The sequence below is a fragment of the Rhinoderma darwinii genome, chromosome 2 (assembly GCF_050947455.1).
Source record: "Rhinoderma darwinii isolate aRhiDar2 chromosome 2, aRhiDar2.hap1, whole genome shotgun sequence".
Taxonomy (NCBI): domain Eukaryota; kingdom Metazoa; phylum Chordata; class Amphibia; order Anura; family Rhinodermatidae; genus Rhinoderma; species Rhinoderma darwinii.
Window position 1 is genome coordinate 437,620,358 of NC_134688.1, and position 26,118 is coordinate 437,646,475.

The 26,118-nt window shown below is 39.1% G+C and overlaps 1 protein-coding gene across 1 annotated transcript in view; it reads right to left on the reverse strand.

Annotated features, from left to right (window-relative positions):
- EPHA3 (EPH receptor A3) overlaps positions 1-26,118 on the reverse strand; it is a 349,426-nt gene that overhangs the window by 75,928 nt on the left and 247,380 nt on the right. Inside the window, exons 7-9 of the mRNA XM_075854459.1 lie at positions 23,216-23,378; positions 15,159-15,261; positions 10,268-10,335 (exon numbers count right to left, since the gene is read on the reverse strand). Of these exons, the coding sequence (XP_075710574.1) occupies positions 10,268-10,335; positions 15,159-15,261; positions 23,216-23,378 (334 nt within the window). The remainder of the gene's footprint in view (positions 1-10,267; positions 10,336-15,158; positions 15,262-23,215; positions 23,379-26,118) is intronic.

Genomic DNA, 26,118 nt, shown 5'->3' on the forward strand with positions numbered 1-26,118 from the left:
TGGCTTGCCTGACTATTCGCCTGCTCTGTTTTGCTACTACGTACACTCTTGGTTTGATTCGGCTCGTTCACCACTGCCTGTTGCTCACGGTTTTCCGTGGGCAACTGCCCCCACTTCCCCTTTGCTTCTGTCTGCCCTTGTCTTGTGTTGTCTATCTTGCACTTACTGAGCGTAGGGACCATCGCCCAGTTGTACGCCGTCACTTAGGACGGGCCGTGCAAGTAGGCAGGGACTGAGTTGCGTCGTCTCCCTACCCCTATTCATTACAGAAACCATAGGTTTCCATCACAATTGATTTCAATGGTGACGGATCCGGTGCCAATGGTTTCCGTTTGTCTCCGTTGTGCAAGGGTTCCATAATTTTCACGGAATCAATAGCGTAGTCGACTGAAGGACATTTATGATATATCCACGGGATATGTCATAAATGTCAGATAGATGCAGGTCCCACCTCTGTGACCCCAACCTATCTCTAGAACTGGGCCCCCTATACCCAGTTCTAGCTTTTTGTGCTCTCCCGGCCACTTAATGATTATATGGTCGAGTTACAGAAACAGCGTAACTGGCTGTGCTACGCTGCTTACGTAACTCCCATAGAACTGAATAGTAGTTACAGAAATAGCGTAGTTAGCATGCTACGCTGCTTCTGTAACTGCCATTCACTACTATAGGAGAGCACAAAAAGCTAGAACTGGGTATAGGGGGACCAGTTCTAGAGATAGGTGGGGGTCACAGAGATGGAACCCGCATCTATCTCACATTTATGACATATGCTGTGGATAGGTCATAAATGTCCTACATGGGAAAACCCGAGAGGGACAGCCCCCTTCGACAGCTCAACGAATCCCCCCCGCAATCGGGGGGCGCCGATTGTTGTCATGGCAGCCCGGGGGCCTAATGAAGGCCCCAGGGTCTGCCTTCTGTCTGCTTAGCAGGGCTTCGCAGAAGCCTGTAAGAATGACAATATACAGCAATACATTTGTATTGCAGTGTTTTGTACAAGCTAGTTCAACTTCCCTAGAGGAACTAATAGAATGGGTAAAAAAAAAAAGTTAGATACATTTTCAGGAGTGTAAAAAAAAAATTTATATTAAAAGTTAAAAAGAAAAACTTTTCCCATTTTTCCCCAAGCACAATGTAAAAAATAAAAAAAATTGGTATCGCTGCATCCGTAAAAGTCTGAACTATTACAATATACCATTATTTAACTCGCACGGTGAATGGCGTAAAAAAATAATGAAAACACCAGAATCATTGTTTTTTCTAGTCGACTTAGCGTTAAAAAAAATTAAATAAGAAGTGATCAAAAAATCGTATGTACCAAAAAATGGTGCCAATAAAAACTACAGCTCATACCGCAAAAAAAAATAATATAAAAGTTATGGCTCTCAGAATCTGGTGAAACAGAACAAAAAATGTTTTTAACAAATAGTTTTTCTTTCTAGAAGTAGTAAAATATGAAATTATTATTTGCTATTTTCTGTTGTCTAAGACCTGAGTGCGTCTAAGGCCTTATTCACACCGTGTGCGGTCCGTGATATACAGTCCGCATGTTGGCCGCATTTCCTGGACTGAACACAGTTCAGGGAGCCGGGCTCATAGCATATAGTTATGTATGATGCTGTGAGTCACTGCCTCCCCGTGGGACTACTGTCCCGTACTGAAAACATCTTTCAGCACGGGGCAGTATTCCTGCGAGGAGGCAGGGAAACCTAGCGGCATACATAGCTATGATGCTAGGACCTGGCTCCCTGAACTGTGTTCGGTCCGGGAAATGCGACCGACATGCGGACCGTATATCACAGACCGAATACGGTTTTGTGAATAAGGCCTTATAGTCAGGTGTGTCTTATAGTCTGAAAATATATCAATCTGCCCAGCTCCTCCAGCTCTATAACATGCTGTCTGCAGACTGGACAGTATGTTCATAGTGACAGGTTCCTTTTAAAGGTGTTATCCGCGTTATTAAAATGAATGGCCTATCCTTAGGATAGGTCATCAATATTAGATTGGTGGGGGTCCGACTGTGAGCAAATCCGCCGATCAGCTGTTTGAAGGGGCTGCAGTCTCTTCAATGTTTACATGGTTCTCCTCTCCATTTGTACTTACACGCGCCCTTATATTTGCAGCAGCCGTGCAAGGTATTGCACCACTGTCCCATTGAAGTGAAACAACATGTAACACAACATGTATTAGCACGTGCAAGTACGAATAGACAATGTAAACAATGGAGTGGCTGTGGCGCTCGTATGAGCACCGCCACCCCTTGAAACAGCTGATCGGCGGAGGTGCCGATGGTCGGACCCCTCCAATCTAATATTGATGGCTTATCCTAAGTATAGGCCATCAATTTTATAACTCAAATAACCTCTTTAATGTATAAGAATAACTTACACTGAGTTCCCAATAACAGGTGTTAAAACACTTGCTTTTGTAAATGACTTTGAAGCAGAAACACCTTATCAAACACAACTAGTTACACAAGTGTGGAAACACTTTTTTTTTTACAAGATTTTAAAATTTGATAAAAACGATGCTTAGAAAGCAGTTTTTGTGCCAAAGTCTTTTTATAGCCAGAGGACGTTTTGGATTTACGCGTACACAGTAGAAAAAAGTAGTCGTTTTCAGACTTATTGTGTGAGATTCAGTCATTTAGCCCTACAAAGGCAGCCAGGAAACTATTAAATTATACAAACACCTCTAATTCTTACAGTCAAAACAATACTTGTTTATCTTAGTATAAAAAGTACAATTCAGAAGTGACATAATCATGTTAGCTGTCAATAGTACTTTATAAAACCTAGTGAATGACTGTGTGATCCAGTCTGTAATTGTACAGCAAAAACAATAAAAAAAATCTCTACATCGCCTAAAATAATTAATAGACACCAATAGGATTGTAGCAACAAGCAAATTTGGGTTTGTATATATAACCATACAGCTCCCATACAGTGCCAAAACGTTGCCATACAATGCCATATAAGGCTGGGTTCACACGACCTATTTTCAGACGTAAACGAGGCGTATTATGCCTCGTTTTACGTCTGAAAATAGGGCTACAATACGTCGGCAAACATCTGCCCATTCATTTGAATGGGTTTAGCGAAGTATTGTGCAGACGACCTGTAATTTACGCGTCGTCGTTTGACAGCTGTCAAACTACGATGCGTAAATTGACTGCCTCGGCAAAGAAGTGCAGGACACTTCTTTGCAACGTAATTTGAGCCGTTCTTCATTGAAGTCAATGAAGAGCAGCTCAAGATTACAGGCGTCAAAGACGCCTCGCATAATACGAGGAGCAGCATTTACGTCTGAAACGACGCAGCTGTTTTCTCCTGAAAACAGTCTATCTTTTCAGACGTAAAAGCCTCTCATCGTGTGCACATACCCTAATAGTACCAGTCATTTTATTACTTAGTAAAATAATACCATAAAATACTCTTCATATAACAATACCAGTCATGCTGCGAACATATTACGGATAGTAGTACTTGTGTCACAATACTTATCATTTTTAGGTCATAATACTACTATAGTGGTTATATAACAGTATCAACCTTTGTACTGTTAACATAATACAAAGCAAAGAACCCATGAATTGTTACAAACTATGCTGCACAAAAAAATAATGTCCACCACAGATTCTATACAATAGTAACAGTTATTGGCAATGCATTCGTTATAGATGCAGTCCTAGAAAAAGCACACATTTGTACTAGCTGTTCTGCACATATACTAGTGCTGTTCATAGACAATGTACACTGATCAGCCATAACATTAATACCACTAACAGGTGAAGTGGATAACATAGATTATCTTGTCACAGTGGCTCCTGTCACGGGGTGGGATATATTTGGCAGAAAGAAAACAGTATTTGATGTGTTGGAAGCAGGAAAAATGGACACGCATAAGGATCTGAGTGACTTTGACAAGAGCCAAATTGTGATGCCTAGATGAATGCGTCGGAGCATCTCCAAAACAGCCGGTCTTGTGGGGTGTATGTAGTGGTTATTACCTATCAAAAGTGGTCTACGGAAGCCTAGTTGGTCCTGCTAGACTATGCTTGCTGTCAGCGAGCAGCTGACAGCTCTAATACACTGCACTACGCATGTAGTGCAGTGTATTAAAATTGCGATCAGGGCCTGCTGCCCCCAAGTTCCCTAGTGGGACAAAGTAAAAAAGTAAAAAAAAAGTAAAAAAAAAGTTGTGTAAAAATAAGAAAATAAAAGTTTTAAAAGTAATAAAAGTAAACATCCCCCTTTTTCCCTTATCAGTCTTTATTATTAAAAAACAAAAACAAATAAACTATACATAATTGGTATCGCTGCGTCCGTAACGGCCTGAACTACAAAAGTATTTCATTATTTATCCCGCACGGTGAACGCCATAAAAGAAAATGATAATAAACCATACCAGAATCACAATTTTTTGGTCACCTCACCTCCTATAAAATGGAATAAAAACAGATAAAAAAAAGTTGCATGTACCTAAATATGGTCCTGATCGAAACTACAGTTTGTTATGCCAAAAACAAGTCCTCGCATGGCTTTCTTGATGGAAAAATAAAAAAGTTCTGGCTCTTAGAATATGGCGACTCCAAAAGTAAATGATTTTTTATAAAAAGTATTTTATCGTGCAAACGCCATAAGACATAAAAAAAACTATAAACATCTGGCATCGCCGTAATCGTATCGCCCCGCAGAATAAAGTGAATGTCATTTATAGCGCACGGTGAACGCTGTAAAAAAAGGAATAAAAAAACAATAGTAGAATTACTGTTTTTTTGTCGCCACGCCTCTTAAAAAATAGAATAAAAACTGATCAAAAAGTTGCATGCACCCCAAGAAAACTACAATGAATTCCTCAAGGGGTCTAGTTTCCAAAATAAGGTCACTTTTAAGGGGTTTCCCCTGTACTGGTACCTCAGAAGCTCTGCAAATGCGACATGGTGCCCAGAAACCAATCCAGCAAAATCTACACTTCAAATAGCACTCCTGTCTTTCTGAGCTCTGCTATTTGTCCAAACAGCAGTTTATTACTACATATAAGGTATTGCCGGAAACGGGAGAAATTGCTTTACAAATGTTGGGGTGTTTTTTCTCCATTATTCCTTGTCAAAATTAAAAATTTGTACCTTTTATCGGAAAAATTTGATTTTCAATTGCACAGCCTAATTCCACAAATTGCAGCAAAAACCCTGTGGGATCTAAATGCCCACTATACCCCTTGATAAGTTCCTTGAGGGGTGTAGTTTGCTAAATATGGTCACTTTTGGGTGTTTCCACTGTTTTGGCACCACACGACCTCTTCAAACTGGACATGGTGCCTAATAAAAAGGAGGCCTAAAAATCCCCTAGGTGCTCCTTTGCTTCGAAGGTCGGTGCTTCAGTCCATTACCGCACTAGGGCCACATGTGAGATATTTCTAAAAACGGCAGAATCTGGGCAATAAATATTGAGTTGTGTTTTTCTGGTAAAACCTTCTGTTTTACAGAAAAAAATAGAATAAAATGGATTTTCTGACAAAAAATTTAATTTGTACATTTCCCCTCTACTTTGCTTTCAATTCCTGTTAAACACTTAAATGGTTCATAAACTTTATAAATGCTGTTTTGAATACTTTGAGGGGTCTAGTTTCTAAAATTGGGTATTTTATAGGTGTTTATAATATATAAGCCCCTCAAAGCCACTTCAGAACTGAACTGGTACCTAAAAAAAGAGGCTTTTGAAATTGTATTCAAAATATGAGAAATTGCTGCCTATGTTCTAAGCCGTGTAACGTCCTAGAAAAAAAAGAATGTTCAAAAAATGATGCCAACATATAATAGACGTATGGGAAATGTGAACTAGTAACTATTTTGAGTGGTATAAGCATCTGTTTTACAAGCAGATGCATTTGAATTCAGAAAATGCAATTTTTTTCACATTTTCTCAAAATTTTGCAATTTTTCACAAATAAACACTGAATATATCGACCAAATTTTACCACTATCATAAAGTCCAATGTCTCACGAGAAAACATTCTCAGAATTGCTTGGATAGGTATAAGCATTCTGAAGTTATTACCACATAAAGTGAAATATGTCAGATTTGAAAAATGGCCTCTGAGCCTTAAGGCCCAAACTAGGCTGCCTTCTTGTTATAGCTGATCGGTGTATGTACATTTTTTTTAAGGCAGCCATATTCCACAATGCAGCCAGACTACCACTCATAGACAATGCATGTATAAGAGTGACATTGTTTAAATATAATAGCATCATAACATCAGTTTTATATAATAGGTCAGGTGAATAACGTTCACTTGCTTTTTCACTAATCGTACTTCGCCATTCTTTGTTGATTGAACTTTTTGAAAAAGTAACGCTCTTCTAAGTCAAGTTTGTGCCATGTAAATTGGAATCAGCCAAATAGATGACAAACACAGTGCAACATGTATAAGAATATTGCTGTTATTGATTTTATTTTTCTTTAATATGAAACATCTGTAATATAATGAGCCATTACTACACAACTGTGTGTTACATACAATATATCACAGCAGGGTTTTGTATCTTAATTTAAATAGTGTCATTAATGCTCTTTACCCCTTGAAGAATGCTCCTCCTGGAAATTTCATATGACTTTTAAACACATCTGAAGACTTATCAACTTACATATTGGTAAAAAAAAATTGGTTCAAAAATAAAAAGAAAGTCCTATGCTGAAAGGTTACTAAGGTTATTTAGGGTGAGCCTTATGGCTCTAGACAAGTGAATCAATGTTCAATGAAGGTGAATAAGGATTCACTGAGGACATAATGTGATGACTGAATCTGGTATATGGGACTTTATTGCCTTTCTTGACATATAATTAGTAAGACTCTTTTACACATCCAGCTGTATCCGCCTCCTGCTGTCATTTACACATTCACTGGAGACACAATTTATCCACATTTTATAGATGTTTATGGCCTTCACAAAATCTTCAGCTAGTTCAGCATAATTTGAAAGTAAGTTCCATCATTGAGTTGGCACCAAATGGCTACCGAATCCGTAAAAATCTGCCACTGCTCTCCAATAAAACAGCAACAACATTAAATCTGCAAAGATCCACTAAACATAAAAAGCCATTTGCTTGTCAATTTCAGATATGGGAAGCCATATATAGAACGTATGAGTTGTACAAATAGATGTACAAAGCAGTATACAGGAAAGCATAGAAAGAGGCAATGGAAAAGAGGTTATCTGTGAATACACATTGATGACCTATCCAGTATTTTATAGTCTTTCCTATGTTTTGTTTCACAACACAAAGCATATAATATTCTCTCAGACTACATAAAAAATGTAGCATCTACTATAAGCTGGAGTTAACCTTGAAAACAGTATAATACCTAATTCTATTGAGTAGTCTTGCATTGTGATACAATCCCCTTAAAATTCCACTAGTCCAGTACTGTTCTGCTATATACAAAAATATTCTTGCCTTATGTGGATGTTGGCGTTGTATGCCCCGGTATACTTTCACCATCAAAAATACAACCTGCTTGAAACCATTCATAGTAGTACAGTGGTCCCTCGGGTTACAAAGTCCTCAGCATACAATATTTTCAACTTACAAAGGCCATTTTAGGCCATTATACATTCAAACTACCTTCAACCTACAAAGCCATAGACAATGGGGTATTCCACTGTAAAATGCCTATGACTGGTGACAATGATCAGCCATTTAACACTTAACATGTCCCATCAGTGGGGGCTGTATTACTGAAGTGCACACAATAATTGGTTGTCTATTAGTGTCTCTCGATAGTACAGTCTACAAGACTGCCCCCTATCTGTGCCAGAATGCGCTGCTCCTTGGACACCAGGTGAGGGTGGCTCCGTTTTATACTTACTGTCATGACCCTGCAGAAGCAACTGTCTTCAACATAGAAAACTATTCCCCAGCTTCCAGAAGATCTTTCTGACTCGTATATCAAAGGAAAGGTTTTATCTGCTTATTTCTTGAATTTTTTATTTTTATTATTTTGGGTTGACTTTTTAGAGGCCTTTCATAGACTTATGTTTTCAAGTTACAATATTTTCAAGATACAATGGTCATCCTGGAACAAATGGATATTGTAGCTTTAAGGACCACTATGTATTCTAAAGAACAGCTGGGCTGTGTCAAATGCTGACCTGATGAATCAACGAAAAGGCTAAATCACGATTTAACAAAGTAAAATCTATAAACTGCTACAAGCTTTCGGTGGACGTCTATCAGGCCTTCAGAGGGAACCTATGCAAAACTCATCAGGCTGTCGTCCATAGAATCATCAAGAAAAGAAACAATCCCTAAGTCTCTGGGGTATGACAGACATTAGGAGGTCATCTAAACACTAGATTTAGCCTAATCTGACACTCAATGTATATGTGCATCTGTAAAAAACATACATTTACTGTCCATAAAATGAGTTAAAGCAGTGTATGGATTATAATTTGGATCCTGCTTGTACTACTAACACATCGTAAATAATCTTAGAAAATTTACACTAAAGGTGGCCATACACATTAGACCAACGTTACTGAAAATGGATGATTTCAACCATAACAAACAATCATCGGTTAAAACTAAAAGGCGAAGGATCGTTTATGCTGATTTTAATCTTCTGAAAATTAGAAGGGCTGTGTTTGAAATTTTCGTCCGATTGACTCCTATAGTTCAGTGTATATGTGTAACGTCTGTGGTCGCTGACCACGAACTCCTTCCATCCAGTCGATGCCCTTCTCTCAAGAGATGTCTGCACATACGGCCGTCCTTTTCCACAGTGACCACCAGGGTGCGCTCACGAGCTCAGTCCAGACTTAAGAAGCCAGAGTGCACGCATGTTGAAGATTGAGCTAATTGCTCCCAGAGCACCCTGGGCTATAAGAAGGTCCCAGCCCATCCTCCCATGCCTGAGCATTGTTGTCGTATTCCATGTCTGTCTTGCAAATGGTCCCCTAGTGTTTCCTGCTCCCAGTGTTCCCCGTTCCTGTATCCTGTAACCTGTATCCTGTTCTAGTGCCGTGCTGAGCTGTAGCCGTGCTGTATACAACGCCTGTCCTGCTTCTCCACGCCTGACGTCTACCTGCTGCCTAGTTCCTGCCAAGCCTGCCTTGCTACTGTCCAAGCTGCCACAGGTACCCTATATGAACTATAGACTCTGACCTGCACAATGTTGGCCAGCTGCCATACCGCCAAGGCGGTATGGCCCAGTGGGTCCACGAACCCTACGTGACAATATGGGTCACTAAGTCTATACATGCATGATCAGGCGTAAAAGACTAAACCACAGCGGAGGAGAGTAGGTGTATGTCGATGTCATGTGCTAACCCATGGGTGGCCGCGGAATGCCACCTCATTATCACTTTCCGCTATAAATAGGCCGTTACTTACCGGGTGTAATTAAACATGTATGGCCACCTAAAATAGTTACAAAGTTAGTTAAAAAAAATACATATGTCGATCAAGATCAAACAAGGGATAGGAGAAATGGAAGGGGTAACAACCCTTTACCCGACGAACATTTGTTTAACTATCAACCAACTTCTATCTAATGTTTATGGCCAATTTTAGGTCCATTTACATGGGACGAAGTTGTCCTTAATGTTCTCCTCATAATCCATGATCAGGACACTGGTCTTCCGTCAGTATTTCGCTATGATGAGAATCAAAATTGCTCTCCTTAAAAAAATTAAAAAGCATCCATTGTGTCAAAAATGGTATTTGGGTCTGCTATTGATACCTTCAGTAAACAGCTGTTATTGCCTGGGTAGGATGTGCTCAGCCAGTGTAGTAGTCAATGAATGGTCGTCCATGTAAAATTGTATCGTTGTGTCTAGTTTGCCATAGAAGGAGCTGCTCTTCAAAACGGGGGTCTCAAGCAGGCATATAGATAGAAACTGTCCAGCTGGGACAACCCTATTAAAGGTGCTGTATCATACTTACTTGTGAAGGTGGCAATTATATATTTTTTAACTGCCCAAAAATATTTTAATCAACATAAAATTAATTATTGTTATTAATGACACTTATATTAGTAATGCTACTAATAATAATTGGAAAGTGCATGGTAAGGTACGACATTGCAGTAAGTGAAGTTACCAATAGGTGTCATATGCTGTATGTTCTAATCCTGCAATACTACCTTGGTTCACATGCCTCTGTGGTATGCTGTGTAGATCTATAGCTAAACGAATACAAATGTGAATGCATTGTTCCCACATAATCGCTGTTAAATGGAACTTATAAATCACATTACTTACAGTGACCATTTCCAAAGTGAAGTCTTTTTTCATCGGGACTGTGCACTGATTTATTGTATCCACAGAACCTACAAGAGCAAACACAAACATTCATTTCCTCAATGATGCAGGAAAACATATTTACCTTGTGATAAGATAGCAAATGTATAGTGGCGGCACGTCATTAAGTGGCAAGAGAGGCCAATTATGGGCTGGATAAGCAAAGGCCAAAAACTGCAAAGTTTATAACTTATGTACTAAATCCACACAACAGCATAAGCAAAGGCAAAAAAAAGCTTCAGGAGGGAAAAACAAAGCCTATTTACCTTTACTCAGAATAAGGACATAAAGCATTGAGGCAATAAACAGCTTTCATATTTTACTATGTGACATCTTTATTCTTTTTATTGCTTTCATTATTTTTTGTGATGGAACTTTGAGTTAAATTATTCCCTATGGGGAGAAAAGTTGCTAGTGACTTGAAATTATTACAAAAGTTGCAATTGATCGCAATTTTACTGTGATTTTAACATTGAGCCACAGTGTAGAGTTTTCTGAGAGCAAGCAGCCTTTGAGACCCCTGCCGATCAGAATGAAAGGGCCATGGCGCTGTGCCTGATACTGCATCTTAGCCATTATCACAGAGGGTCCCTTTTGTTATGATGATCAGTGAGGGACCCAGGGGTCGCACCCGTACAGGTCAAACAGTGATAGACTATTGTTAGGATAGTCCATGAATGTTTTCATCCCCCAGAAAACCCATTCAAGGCTTAAACGTAACCACTTCCTATATACATTTTTTTATTCATACATCAGTACCTACTATTGTACTTACGAGACTTGATAAAGTATAGACTATGGCCAATTCAGCCACTGCAACCAACTGGAAAATCAATACCCAATACTTAGAGCAAACATTACATTGTGGAAACAGAGCCTAGTATGGCCAGAATTCTGAATATGGAAGAAGCAACTGAACTATACACTTTGCTACAAAACGGATGTCGAATATTCTAGAATATTGCATATAAGTTTCATATTAACTGTAATTGTAGAGTTCACTAATTCAGTTACTTGTGGGTTACCAAACGTCATTACAGGTACGGATAAAGATAAACACATTTTTAGGGTTTGAGTTTTAAAGTGTATGGATCAAGTAGGGTTCTGGAAAATGAGACCTGCGAGAAACTACTGGAATGTGGGGAAGATGTATCAAAATGGGTGCAAAGGATCAGTGGCATAGGTGCTCATGGTCACCAATCAGGTCACTGCTTTAATTTTCCAGAGGGACTTAGACAAATGAGAGGTGGTATCTGATTGATTGCTATGGTCAACTACTCCCCTTTTTCCTTGCACCAGTTTTGATAAACCTCTGTTTGTCCATTTTTAGATAACTGGTTCATTTTTATAGGAGCAAATATACCTTCTATATTTCATGGGGTACCAGATTTTCCAAATCCATTATTGGTTTGAGCAGGGCTTTGAGATAAACGTGGACTGTTAGTTAAGGGTCAAGCTTTGTGTCATGAGTAATGTTTTTGGTTGGATTTAGATCAATGTAGGACTCCATAGAGTGAATAAAAGTAATCAAGTAGTAGTAAACTTAATTAAATGATTCACATCATCTGCCTGCCCTACACTATTCCAAATAGATCTAATGGCTGGTTATGTCGAAATTTAGCCATAGACATAAAATAATTCCTTACTGAAAGATCATTTACCTTAAAATTAAACCATCTGATTGAGTCATTAAAGGGAATTCGTCAGCATCATGAGGTCTCAAAACTGCTGACAGAGCAATAAACGTACCTTTTTTTCTCAGTCATGTAAGTTGCATGACTGAGAAATTATGATGAATTCCCCTGGTGTGCTGATCACAGCTGCCACTGAGGCAGGTTCTCCTGCAATGCACTCTGCAAGTCCTGCCCCATGTCCCTGAGTGACAGCTCTAGCGGTCCCCTGATTGGTAGCTAGAGCCATCACTCAGAGCAGAGAGTGGCATTTGCGAGGGAATCAGACCTCGGTTTCTCGGTCATGCAACATGCATGACCAAAAAAAAAGGGCAATTTAAAATGCCCCCCTCTCCCCTATATCACCCTGTCAGTAGTTTTAAGGCTTCAAATCTGCTAACAGGTTGCCCTTAACATGCTTATTGTTTCTGTGGGTGAGGGAAGTTGCGTCAGAACCACCTGTTGACTTTCCTTCACCTGGTGAAAATATTTAGTTTTCTGCCCCCATTTCTGTATCTAAATATCCTGGTCAAGGCAAAGTGGCATGTTGGCACATCTCATGGTACCTATCACCTGGGGCACATGTCCCGGTAGCCCCCTCCCCTAGATACGCCCTTGAGTTGTGGCTCTAAGACATGTCTGCCACTGCTTATCTCAGTGGAGACATAGAATCTGGTAATAAAAATCCAACCTGTCCTGCAGCCCCTTTAATCACCCCTGAAAAATGATATGGTAGTGTTCTCAGGTGGTTTAGCTGTACACGGAGGGAAATGTAGGTGCACACATTAACCAATCAGCTTCTACAAAGATATCGGCAAAAATGTGCAGCAACATTTCCGACCACAAATGTCAGATTGCTAAAGTTGCTGCTTATAATGAGGGGAAATTTCGTTTTATTCATGGGTCAGGTACCGGGGGGTCTAACCTTTAAACGCATTCAGGTGTACAATGCTAGGATGCAAGTCTTCGTGAAAATGTTCATTACTACAACAGTTATTTTGGGAAAGCGGTCTGTTATCGTTGAGGTTAATGTACATATATGGTTCCTCATTATTTATCCAGCATACTGGTACGTAATGAGTTATGATCTCCTATGCTCTCATGTCTATAAGAAACTACGTCTATTCTTGCTACGTGACTGCCCCTTGAGAAAAGACAAAAAAAAATCACTAGTCTAAAATTTATATCAGGCAATACAAAACCCAAAATAGCAATTCAGGTTACTACTCCTAGAAAGTTATGATCAAAGAGCGAGAGACCTTAAAATCTAAAATGTTGCATTAATCTACAGGAAAACACGTGTGCATTGAGCTTGACAAATTTGAAGTATGAGATCTTGAACAATTTAATAGAAACACAAGGGAAACGTCAGGTCCATGTGGTTATGAAATCTAATCCTGCAGGGCTTGAAAAGCCACTTGCATAGCGTAGTTTACACATAATCAGCCGGTACAGCCCAGCGTTCTCATAAGTGCCTAAGATGTCACACCTGGCTTTAATAGAAATAACATTGTGCATGAGATAGTAAACTTAATCAGGCATACACAGGTCAAATCTCAGGCAATCTTATTTAATAAGGTGTGAAATACAGCTACAGAAAACAGCAAACAGTCCACAAAGCACGAGAAAAACGCAAAATGATTATGTTAACAGGAAGAAAATGCTGCAATAACGTGGGAAATAAAACAAATCAACAATATTATTTTATTGTTTCTATTGTATTCTCGTGTTCAGCGTATCACTAGCGGCACATTCAGTTTACCTTACTGTAGACGCTCAGTATATCTCTTCATTTAGTAACGGACTTCCCCAGTGGTCCTCATCTTTTTGTAAAACTACAAATCCCAACATGTCCAGACAGCCACTACCTGTCAGGGCATGCTAGGAGTTAAAGTTTTGCCACAGCTGGAGAGCCACAGGTGTCTACCCCATATTCTTGGGTTATTCTGTTTAGCATAAGGCTTCATGCACACCACTGTAATAAAACGACCCTCCAGTCAAAGCAGAAATGTAACTATACATTGCAAGTGTATAGTCAACATACCTGGTCCCATTCTCCTGAACGATCTTGCCGCCGTTCTTGCATTCCAGTCCCTCGTCTTCATCTTCTCAAAATGGCCGCTACAGTCGCAGATTTCCCTATGCAGAGCGTTCTTACTAAGTCTGACATATGCCCCCCTCCGATGGAACGGCGCTGATGACATCATCAGCGTTTTGAGTCATCGATGCTTTTCATTGATACAATGTATAGTCAAATCTTTTTTTTTCACTGAAGGATCGCTTAAAGGCTCTGCACAATAACAGGGCCAGATCCTGCAGTCCTGATCTCTTAAGATGTGAAATTCTGAACCACTGCACTGCTCAATAGATGTATGGGTATTTTTGTCCATGTGGTGCAATCACATGGTATGGTGTAACCATGTAACCACATCGTCCACTAGTAGGATTTATCTAGTGCATGGAAATGATCTACGTACATTAATAAGGATTTACACCCAAATGGTAAAATTAGCTATTATTAGTAAATCTGGAGTAAGAGCAGCAGTTGAAGTTTGGAAAATTAGGTTTCATTGCTATTTTTTCGATTTGGTTGTGGAGGCCATTTTTGCAAACGTGACAACAGGAAGTTCAGCCTTACTAGTTGTTATCTTTGAATGGACTGCTCGGTAAATTGACACTTTGTAACTAATAGAGGATTCTGACTTCTTGTTAATTAAGGGGGTTAGATGGGGACCGAAATTATTAGCAGTGTATTCACTGCAGTATGTGACTACACACGCTGATATACATTCCGGTCCCAGTCACGCTGATTATTAGATTTTAATAGATTTTTATAGCGCTGGCGGGGGACCGGAAGTCTAGTTGCACAGTCTTCCTTGACAACGACACGACTCTTCATCATGTGACCGACCCGCTATACTCTATGTACAAGCAGTAGCAATAGTATATTGATTATGCTATTATGTTAATACTTTTCGGTTCCCACATAACTCTTTTAATCTAGTCTACCCTGCAATGAATATCAGGAAAACCTAAAAATGAAATACATATCCTGCTTCCAGTGGTGATTAAAAGTAACACTCATACATCTAGACTATATCCTCTCTATTGTGATGACAGCAGTACCTATATGTACATTTGCACTATATAAAGGAACTATATAAAGAAGATAAATAACTCACCTTCCAATAAGGACGTAAACAACCACTGTGAGCAGGATAATTACTATCGCCGCTGAGATGCCAATCATTACCACTTGGCTGTTCTCGCTGGAGATGGAGAAAGCTGGAACGGTGAAAGAATACAAGAAAAGTGTTAGCTCATCAGAAATGACACATGACTGATCCTTCTATACATGGGCTAAAAGCATGAAAATCCTGTTAGTAGCATTACAAGCTGCGACATTCATTATTACAAACATTCCTTCCAATGTAATTATCCTACAGTGCCCTCCTATGTATCGTATTAAACTACATTGCCTCAACCTCTGTGGTCTGTCCATTGCATACAATAGGCCCATTTATAAAAAATCATTTTAATTTTGGGCTACCTCCCCTGGATAATTGCTTGTAATCCCCGTCGTTTGGTGGATTATTCCCTTTTCTTCTATAGCTCTAGCTGCAATCATCTGGGGCGACTATTGTATATCACTTTGTATTTGTATGTTGTTTTGCATTGTGAGTTAATGCTCATTTGTTACTTAAGTGCGACCCAGCATTTATTGGTCCAACAAGTCTGATAATCCGGTATTTGTTCCTAGCGCAAAACTGCAATATAATAAGTAATTTCACAAGACCAGAAACAGAAAAGAGAGAACCTCCGATTAAAAACAAAACTATAGTAGCAAATGTTGTGTTTAATTTGGCCTTTCTTATTGGAGGCTCTCTACCAGGCGTGGACTGGATGTGGTCTATGGACTTGGGCATTACAGGTTGTGAGCCATTTACCAACCGCTAGAACCATGATACATTTGGGTTGGGTTAACAAATTGCATTAGAATGGATAATAGATCATGGAAAGTGCAGCGTATATGTGCAGCCAACTCCCCCTAACCAAACTCCCACTGCAGCTAGGTTTTTCCAGGGCTAAAAAGCACAAGAGGGGTGCAAGTCTAGGCGTATGTTCACACTGAGTTTTTTTGCGCTGTTTTTGATGAGGAAACCACGCCAAAAAACATCCGAAATGTCTCCCACTGATTTTAATGGGAGGCAGAGGCATTTGTTTACCTCGAGCGGAAAAAAAAGCTCACTGGATAAAGAGGCATCGTGCTCTTTCTTCAGGTGTTTCCATCTCTTACTTCCCATTGACAGCAACGGGAGGCAGAGAAAGTGGTTTTCGCTGCGTTTTTTTGCCCGTGGCGCTTAATGGCCGCGGCCAAAAACTGCAGCGAAAAGCACTGCGAGAAACTCTGTGTTAACAGGGCCTAAGGGTAAAATCACACACAGAGTTTTGATGCAGTTTTTTGGTGCAGTTTTTTGGTGCAGTTTTTTTTAACGAAAGACAGGAGTGGATCTAAACGAAAAAAAAGGTGTGTAGAAAAGAGTGATGCATCTCTAGTCTTTGGTGTCCACTCCTGTGTATGGCTCAAAAAACAGACACAAAAACTGCAAACTCTGTGTGTGGTAATGGCCTAATGTTGTGGGCAATCCAAAAATAATAGTGAAAATGTCACAGAGAAAACATCACATGGAATTTGCAAACTTTATAAATTGAGAGGATGTTTAGCAAACATAATCAGCTATAAATGTGTTGTTGCTGAATTGCATTATAGCATAAGATGTGCAAAAATAAAACTTTTCTATGTAATGCTGCTAAGGTGCAGAAACTTCAGATATTTACATCAAGAGAGAGATACTGTAAAGTATCTCATATCTGTATATATTGATACAAAACTTATTATAAAACTTATTATAGTAAAAGTTCACTGCAGATTTGGTTCCATTTTTGCATTTATGTTTTAGAGTCCAAATTGGGAATGGGTCCAAAAAAGAGGTGAAGTTAAGTCTTTCATTTATTTTTACAGAGGACATCTCCCGTCCTAAGCATCAAAAATTGCACCAAAAGTGAACTGAGAATAAGGATCAAACTGAATGATATTTTATATGGCAGCAAATTGAACAAAATATTTAACTTACCCATTTATTTAAGAATATACTATGAGAAAAATGTGATTTTGGCTTTAAAAGGATCTCTATGGTATATCTACAGGATAAATATCTTATAGGTGGAAGTCCCACCTCTAGGACCTCCAATCTAATTGGGGAAAGTGGGTTCCTTGACCCAAATTCTACCAGCGGAGGAGACGGGTGGTAGCCACATTCAGGCAAAGACATGGCCTCGCATATGCGCAGCTCTACTAAGGTCTATTAAGGTCTAGAGTTATGATAACAGCCAAACAATATAATGCTCATTATATGTCTCCTCCACTTCTCCAATGACAATGTGGTAATTTGGGTTTCAAATAAAAAATTGAAAACAATATTTAAAATGACTAAAATATTCTACTGTCTGCAATAGATTATGCAATGCTGCTATAATTCACTGTATGGCCCAGAAAACAACTCACCCCGTACAGTAGCTGACTAGGCATGTGGCCCAGATTCTGGGGGTGCCAACAAACGATACTGCCTTAGCCAGGGTATTTAGATACAAACTAGCTACAACTCTGAGTTCACCAATGAGAATAGAGTATTAGTTGGTTCTATCATCCTGGTATATGGATAATAAAACAGCGCTGATATCTCTTTATAATCATAGGAAACAAAACCCAGTTTTCAAACACAAATCTAGTCCAAGCTATTGGCAATTAAATGCAAAGAAAATATAGTGTAAAATGTAACCAAAACAGCTAAACCTGCTTTACTGGCACTGTAATCAATTTTTTAACATTATTTCTTCTCGGGTCTACTTGCCAAGTCGTTGGTCTGTTCTTGTTACAGTTCACACCGTATAGTTATCATAGTTTACATAAAACTTTTATTTGGAGTAACTACCAATTCAGTAATCTAAGAACAAGCGTATAATTGTCTTTAATTTACATGTAAAAACACATGTGAAAATTGGAACTGGAGAGCGCTACCCAATTGTTGTAAGTATGTGACTGTGGGTGGCATATTGGATTTCACTTATAATGTATGTTTACATGAGTTTGTGTAAGGGCATCACTTCTACACTCATTTACAGCTGGGGCTTTTCAACAGTTGTGTTACGAAGGAAGCAGTGGATAGTTATCTAATGATGAATACTGAGGTCCTTTTGGCACATAACATCGCTACAACAGGTTTTCTGTATATATTAATGGATAAAGTGTCGCATTTACATGTTTTCATCTTTCATTCTAGTAATTAAAGTCATTTAAGTAAAGATTCTGACTTAGCGGTATAATTGGAGCTGTCTAATACTAGGACATCCTGTTATGCAGAATATTGTATCCAGAGAATTAAGAAATATTTCACTCTTGAATAGAATTCTAGGTCTTGTACTATTATGGTGTGCTTGCTTCATCTTTAAAGGTATTTTCTCTTTAGGACAAACCCTGTAGAGGGCCATCCTCTATTAACCAGATCAGAGACCCACTGACAAGCAGCGGTTCTTGCTCTGGCACATTTGAGACATCCATGTAAAACATATTAGAATGCATGCCATGTAAGGGCCTGTTCACATCTGCGTTCGGCATTCCGTTGTTCTGCTTCATAAGAGGAGCAGAACAACAAAAATGGCGGAAGCGATGGCTCCGTTGAACATTGGAGACAACCAGCGCCCGACGGAACTCATTGACTTTAATGGGTTCCGACGGGTTTCCGTCGTCAGGGTGTCCATGGATTTGCGAAAACAATAGCACAGCCTCCAACACAGATGTGAACAGGGCCTAATACGCATTTTTTTTCTGCAGAGGCTGCTACAGGGCAGTCCAAGCTATCAAAATACGCTATTGGGAGCCATATCCACCACGATCAGCTGATCGCTACAGGGCTCTCTGATTAATAAAATTGTCTCTGATGAGACAATGCCTAAAAAGTTTACTTGTTAATTTATCCATTTTTTATATGAATAGGACTGGTATGTTCAGCACAGCTGTATGCGGAAGCAGTTCTTCATATTGGTTCCGGTCCACATTGGGTTTCGCTATCTACTTCTTTATCTCACAGGTTGGCAAGGCCAATGTCATCGGAAACCAATAAAGGCCTCGTACACATGGCTGCATTATGGCTCAGTACAAGCGCTGAATCTATTGGGCAATAATCTACCTATCTCATGTTCTTTTTCTGTCAGATTGCATATAAATCATGACATGTTTTATCAGGGGCCATATTACAGAGGCATTCAAGAATATCTCCATAATACAGTGCCATACAAAGGCGCAATACGGTGGCACATCGAGTGCCAATGGCTCCATACCACGAAGCCATGCTGTCATACAAATTCCGTATACATGCGCATCTATAAGGCCAAAAGGCGCATGCACACTTGTGTTTTTTCTGTTTTGTATCCTGTTTTATAAATATGCAGAATGCGAGACAAATCCTAAGAGCAGCCCATTTATTTCAATGAGTTAGAAAATGTATTACTAGGTTTTATTCGGTTTACATTTGCTTTTTTTGCCAGCGTCGACAGTGCAGGCTACAGTTCTGATCCCTTCCTTAAGTAAAATGTTGTTTTATATGAGAATTGAGTTCACTTTGCTTGTCATTCCTATCTGAAATTACATGGCTGTTGTTTGGCTAATTTATAGTCTAATTCTAACAAATTTAAAAATATATATTTCCTGATCAAAAGCAACCGAAATGAACTAAATATAAATAAGTGTTTTATTGCTCCTTTAATAAAAGTGTATGCATTCCTGGTACTTTGTTCCCTGGCTTTTATCATGTCACGCTTCCAATGCTATCTCCTGTTACTTTATCTTTTTTATTAAATGTTTGGAGTCAACCTATCTCGTTTATGATGTTGACACATGCTTGTTGAAAAACACTTTAGAATTTATGGCGTATGCTCTTGCTTTTTACTGTACTCAGATGTAATGGACTGTTAAATGTGCATGACAATAAAATTATAGAAAACCACCACTACACCTCTAGGGTAAACAGCAGGGTATAAAATCTCACCTGTACTAAATATTGCCATGCACTAGGAGAATTCATCATTAAATTTGTGTATTAGTATTTACTTTCTAGTTCTACTAAGACCATATTAAATTAAAAAAAAGATTGATGTGAAAAAAAACATATTTAAAAAAAATAATTAATAAATGAGGATATCTTCAGACGGGCAGGAGTCTCGCTGACATCGATGAGACATCTGCTTATACTTTAAATACTCAAGAATCATGTCACTTCATAGATATCTTCAAATATGGAAAAAAAAAATCTGTGTGTGTGATACTAAGCACTAAAGATTATCAGATGTAGAGAGGCACAGTGAGGACAGTCCTGGCTCAACATTGGACTCCGATTCTAATGGATTCTCAGTGTGAAATCCTAAAGCCATGTTCACACGGCTTATTTTCGGCCGTTTAATCGGAAGCAGAATGCGTCCAAACATCTGCCCATTGATTTCAATGGGAAAAATGGTGTTCTGTTCCGACGGGCCATCTTTTTACGTGGCCGTTTTTAAAAAAAACGGCCGGAAAAAAGAAGTGCATGTCACTTCTTGAGCTGTTTTTGGAGCTGTTTTTCATTGACTCTATAGAAAAACAGCTCCAAAAACGGCTGTAAAAAACGCAGAGAAAAACGTGAGTGGCTTAAAAATCATCTGAAAATCAGGAGCTGTTTTCCCTTGAAACCAGCTCCCTATTTTCAGACGTTTTTTGCTAAGCGTGTGAACATAGCCTTAAAGCTCTACACATCCTCTGAGTCCTAATCGAGCCGTACTGAGCCGTAATATGGCACCCATAGCTGTCTCTATGGTCTTACTGTACCTCTCCATGCCTCCGATTCCATATGGAGACATACAGCGGTATTGTACAATGCTCCGTCGGATGCCGTATTACAAAGGTATTCTCACTAGGTGAGAATATCTCCACTAGAAGAGAATATCTCCGGAATACAGAGATGTACATAGGCATCATATGGCAGCACCCTGAGTGCTCACGGCTCATAGCATGGAGCCATAGGAACTACATGGTGTTGTCATACAGGCTCCATGCTCACGGCTCTCCCATATACATGAGTATTTAGGCTGCTATGAGCAGCTTCAGGTCTACTTATTCATTTCATTTTCAGCCTATTATAATGGAATGTTTTGTTTTACTTGACCAGACTTGCTCAAGAATTTTGGAAGACGGTAAGAGAAAGTTTTATGGTTGGACTACAGGAGCAATAAGGAACTAAATATCTAAGACATAACCTTATGTCTTATGGCTTCATGGTTTATTCAAAAACTCTTTGGTCTTGCAATGGACCACTTTTAATTGTTGCTGTTGTGTAATGCGTACCCAGTGAGCTATCCAGGACTTAGACACTAACTTTTCAAACAACTTTTCAAACAACTTATGATAATCGAATAAAATACAACTTACTGTTAAAATGTTGTTGTTTTATCAATGCAAATTCTGTGTAAAGCTACTGCTACTAATCTATTGTTCACCGCCTGTTGTCAAGCAAAATCCGTCCCTAGTTACAGAGCAGAGGAGATGGACTACAGGAAGTGGGGATGTGTCTGTTCACAGCCTGCCCATAGAAGTCTATCAAGAGGAAAGGGGGGAGCAGGAGGAGGGAGCAGGAGCAGAGAGAGGAGACACAGACACGCTGCACATAGAGGTCTATGGAGAGGGGAGGGGGATCGGTGCAGAGAGAAGACACAGACACGCTGCCCATAAATGTCTATGGAGAGGGAAGTGGCAGCAGAAGCAAAGTGAGAAAGATACACGTAGGCGTGCTGCAGCTTCTGGTAAGTTATATCTCACCCCAGTGCTGGATTCTCAGCTACAATGCCCATTACTGCTGTATAATCTCCTCCATGCTGCTGTTGCTTCTATATATATGATAGATAGATAGAGATAGGAGAGCAGAATTCTCCTCTTGTATGTGTGCCGCGTATAGAAGACATATAGTGTTAGGCTCCACCGACTAGTTTAGAGAAAACTGAGAATTAAAGATAGAGCCTGCAGGGGCAAAACTGCTAAAAAATGTCATATTCAAGTCATATAATGGCCAGAAATAGTGTTATTCCTCAGGTACACACATATGATAGTTTATTCTGAAAAGTCACCTGAAAAGTTAGGATTGTAGATGAGAGAAAAATTACTTTTTTTGAAGAATTAAAAAAAGTTGTGAACTATAGTGGCCACGCTGCTGGTAAGGTGGTTTAGAAAGATGAGGAGAATATATGAAAATGAAAGGTTTTATTATGAGTGGCTACGTGTTTGGACGCCGGACCAGCGTCATCATCAGGCCAAAAAATATATATATATATATATTTTGGCCTGATGATGACGCTGGTCCGGCGTTGAAACGCGTAGCCACTCTTAATGAAACCTTTGTTTTTCATATATTCTCCTCATCTTTCTAACCCTCCTTACCAGAAGCGCCACTATGGTTCACAACTTTTTTTAATTTTTCAAAAAAAGTTATTTTTCTCTCATCTACAATCCTCTCCAGCGGTGACTTTGCTTAGTCTCCGGTTTTTGTGTACCTGGCTGCAGCGGTCCTATGGATTTTTCATAATTGGATAACGGCTTTATACCCCAAACTACTTACCTGAAGATCCGTACCATTATTGGCGCCTTGTGTTTTTGCTACTCTTTCTGACCTGAAAAGCTTTAATCATGCTACAAAGAGTTGCTCTATAAAAAGTCTCCATGTAGCCCCAGTCAAGGCTCAAGTATCTTGGTCATACTACTAAGACACAAGAACGTAAATAACGGACTTCATTTGTGCTGGTAATAAAAGCAATGCCATAGAATATGACTAAATTCCACATAATGGCGATCTTGGCAGCATGTATATCCATGTCCAAGCATGTGAAGGCCACCATTACCTACATATAATTTCTCTGAAATATGTATGGCTACTGCAAGTGACAAATGCCATGCATAGCACCCTGGTCAAAACTAAGTGTGCAACAAAAAAAATTTATCGCTTTTTAATAAACATTTCTCTTTTTTACATCTATTTATAAGTGAAACTAAATATTGGAAGAGATTATTATTTTTGCTAATAAAATGATTACTTATGTCTATAGAACACAATAAAAAAACAACCAGAAGATAATACCATACACACAACATATGCATACGTACAATCGGGACTCGTTTCAAACTCAAACTTGCGGCTGTTTGATCCATAACCAGCAGCTGTCCGGGCCCGAATTTGGAAAATGTAAGTAGTATCAGGCTTAAGACCGCTGATAGTCACATTGGTTCCCCTGGCTCTCAGGATGGTGTAGCTAGTTTCCTGTTCCTGCTTTTGGAAACAAATATTTTTGTTAAAATCTATAGTAAAAAAAAACATTCAAATCCAACATTTATTATAACTTTACACAGCAAAGGCCGCCATCTTTATGACAATGTAGCGTTCAAGTCCACAGGATAATTTAATCTTCATAGGTGAGTCCCTTGGTTACACAATTCTTTTTATATATTCCTACATGTTCAGTTATGGTTTTCAGCTGCTTGTTGGGCTGGATATCTAACATCTGAAACATATTTTTTTCACCCAGATAGCATTGTTTGAAGTCTGAAATATCTGGTAATTAGTCTGAGCCATCAGATAATTCACTTTTAAAGCTTTGTGATGTTTTAATTTAAAAGTCTGACTAAAATTCCACTGACGTTTGATCAGTCCATAAATTCTGCATTTTCTGGAAGTCATAAGTTCTAAGGACCTACATGTATATTTTAATGTATTCCATAACTTCATGCCATTTCTGCATTATACAGCAGACCACTGATAGGCAATGTGATTGTTTCTATGGGTCTTGCATGTGGTCCTGTCCGGTTGTGTAATGTAATGGTAAACATTTGAGACTTATAGGGGTTAATTTATTAACTTTCTGGAGTAGAAAAGTTGCAAACGGCACAAAAGTCGCATTTTGCTCTGCCGCTTTTGCCACTTAAAAAAAATAGCAATAAAAAAGTGGGCTGAGCTTAGTGGAAGGGGGTGGGGCCGCCTGTGGCTCAACAAATTTACTATATTTTAGGGGCTGTTCACATCTGCGTTGGAGGCTCCGTTAGGGGCCTCCGTCGCTGATCCGGCAGAAATTACCGTAAACAATAGTGCTGCACGCTGCAGTATTGTTTCCGGTAAATCAATAGTCACCCTGACGAAAGCCGATAGGACCGATTAAAGTCAAATGGTTCTCTCAACCTCTGGCGGAGTCCATCTTGTACCGAAACCGTTGCATCCGGCATTTCCTTGTTCTGCTCCTCTGACAGAGCAGAACAATGGAATGCCCCAACGTAGATGGCTGTCGTAGATGCTACTTTTTGGTGCACTGACGGCCAGAGTTCTGACTAACTGGCATCTAGTAATAAATTAGGTGCATTTTGCTCCAGCTTTCTTTATATTAAGAATATGTGCACACGGGCGGAAAAATCGGAAGCAGAAAATGGCCACGTAAAAAAACAGCCGTGAAAAAGAAGTGTAGGTCACTTCTTGGGACGTTTTTGGAGCCATTTTTCATAGACTCTATTGAAAACAGCTCCAAAAACGGCCGTAAAAAACACAGCGAAAAACGCGAGTGGCTTAAAAAACGTCTGAAAATCAGGAGCTGTTTTCCCTTGAAAACAGCTCCGTATTTTCAGAAGTTTTTGAGATTGTGTGTGAACATACCCTTAGGGTATGTTCACACGCTTAACAAAAAACGTCTGAAAATACAGAGCTGTTTTCAGAGAAAACAGCCTCTGATTTTCAGGCGTTTTTGAAGCTGAAAATTAAGCTTCTTTTGAGGGTATGTTCACACGGCCTATTTTCGGCTGTTTTTCGGGCCGTAAACGCCGTTTTTAAAAACGGCCACGATAAAAAAAAAATGCAGGTCACTTCTTGGGACGTTTTTTGAGCCGTTTTTTATTGACTATATTGAAAACAGCTCCAAAAACGGCCGTAAAAAAATGCAGCGAAAAACACTGCGAAAATCGCAAGTGGCTTAAAAAACTTATGAAAATCAGGAGCTGTCTTCCCTTGAAAACAGCTCCGTATTTTCAGACGTTTTTAGTCTAGCGTGTGAACATATCCTGAGGATTCTTTTCAGGCTTCATTTGAGCCATTTTTTTAGGTGTTTTTCATAGTGTTCAATGGAAAATCAGCTCCAAAAAACACCTCAAGAAGTGACATGCTACTTCTTTTTACGGAGCGTCATTTTAAGTTCCGTTCTTTTAAAACAGCGGCGTAAAAAGACGCCCCCATATGAACTAAATCCTGTTTTTCCCATATATTTCAATGGGCAGATGTTTGTAGGCGTTCAGCTTCCGTTTTTTCAGGCGTTTTTTTGAGGCGTAAACGCCCCAAAATACGCCTGAGAACACTGTGTGTGAACCTACCCTAAGACTGGCAAATTTATTTATATATTAATTATTTATTTAGCACATTTTAAAATGTCTGATAGTGAGGAAATGAAATCTACGCTTGCTATGAACAGGCATAGATTTACACCAACATTTCCAGCATTTATTGCTAATCTATATAATAAGGCCGGGTTCACTTGTAGCGTAAATACTGCAGATTTTCTGCAAAGGATGTCGTTGCGGAGAATCCGCAGCATAATACAGTAGCCACACGCTGTGTAAATGATAAGCAAAAAAACGCTCAGAAATTTAACTGCGGTGCAGTTTTTGAAATCTGCAGCATGTTAATTGTATTTGCGTAATCGCTGCATTTTTGTTGCGGGTTTTCCCCATTGAATTCAATGGGAGGTAAAACCCGCAACAAATAGCAGATGTTTGCGATTTTTAAGGCAGATATATATAAAATATATAAAGAATTTAAAGCAAGGCGAACAACAAGAAATTAGAAACATCTCATAACATGAATCATACTATACAAATACATAATAAAAAATACAAAAATGTAAATGGCCTCCAAAAATATTCTCGGGCTCGTAATTAATCCCTTACAATACACATCAGTAACACTTGGAAGGCTAACAGACTTATTCTTGGACAATACATTAGAGTTTGTTAATATTTTGCTGTAATTTCTTTTCTTC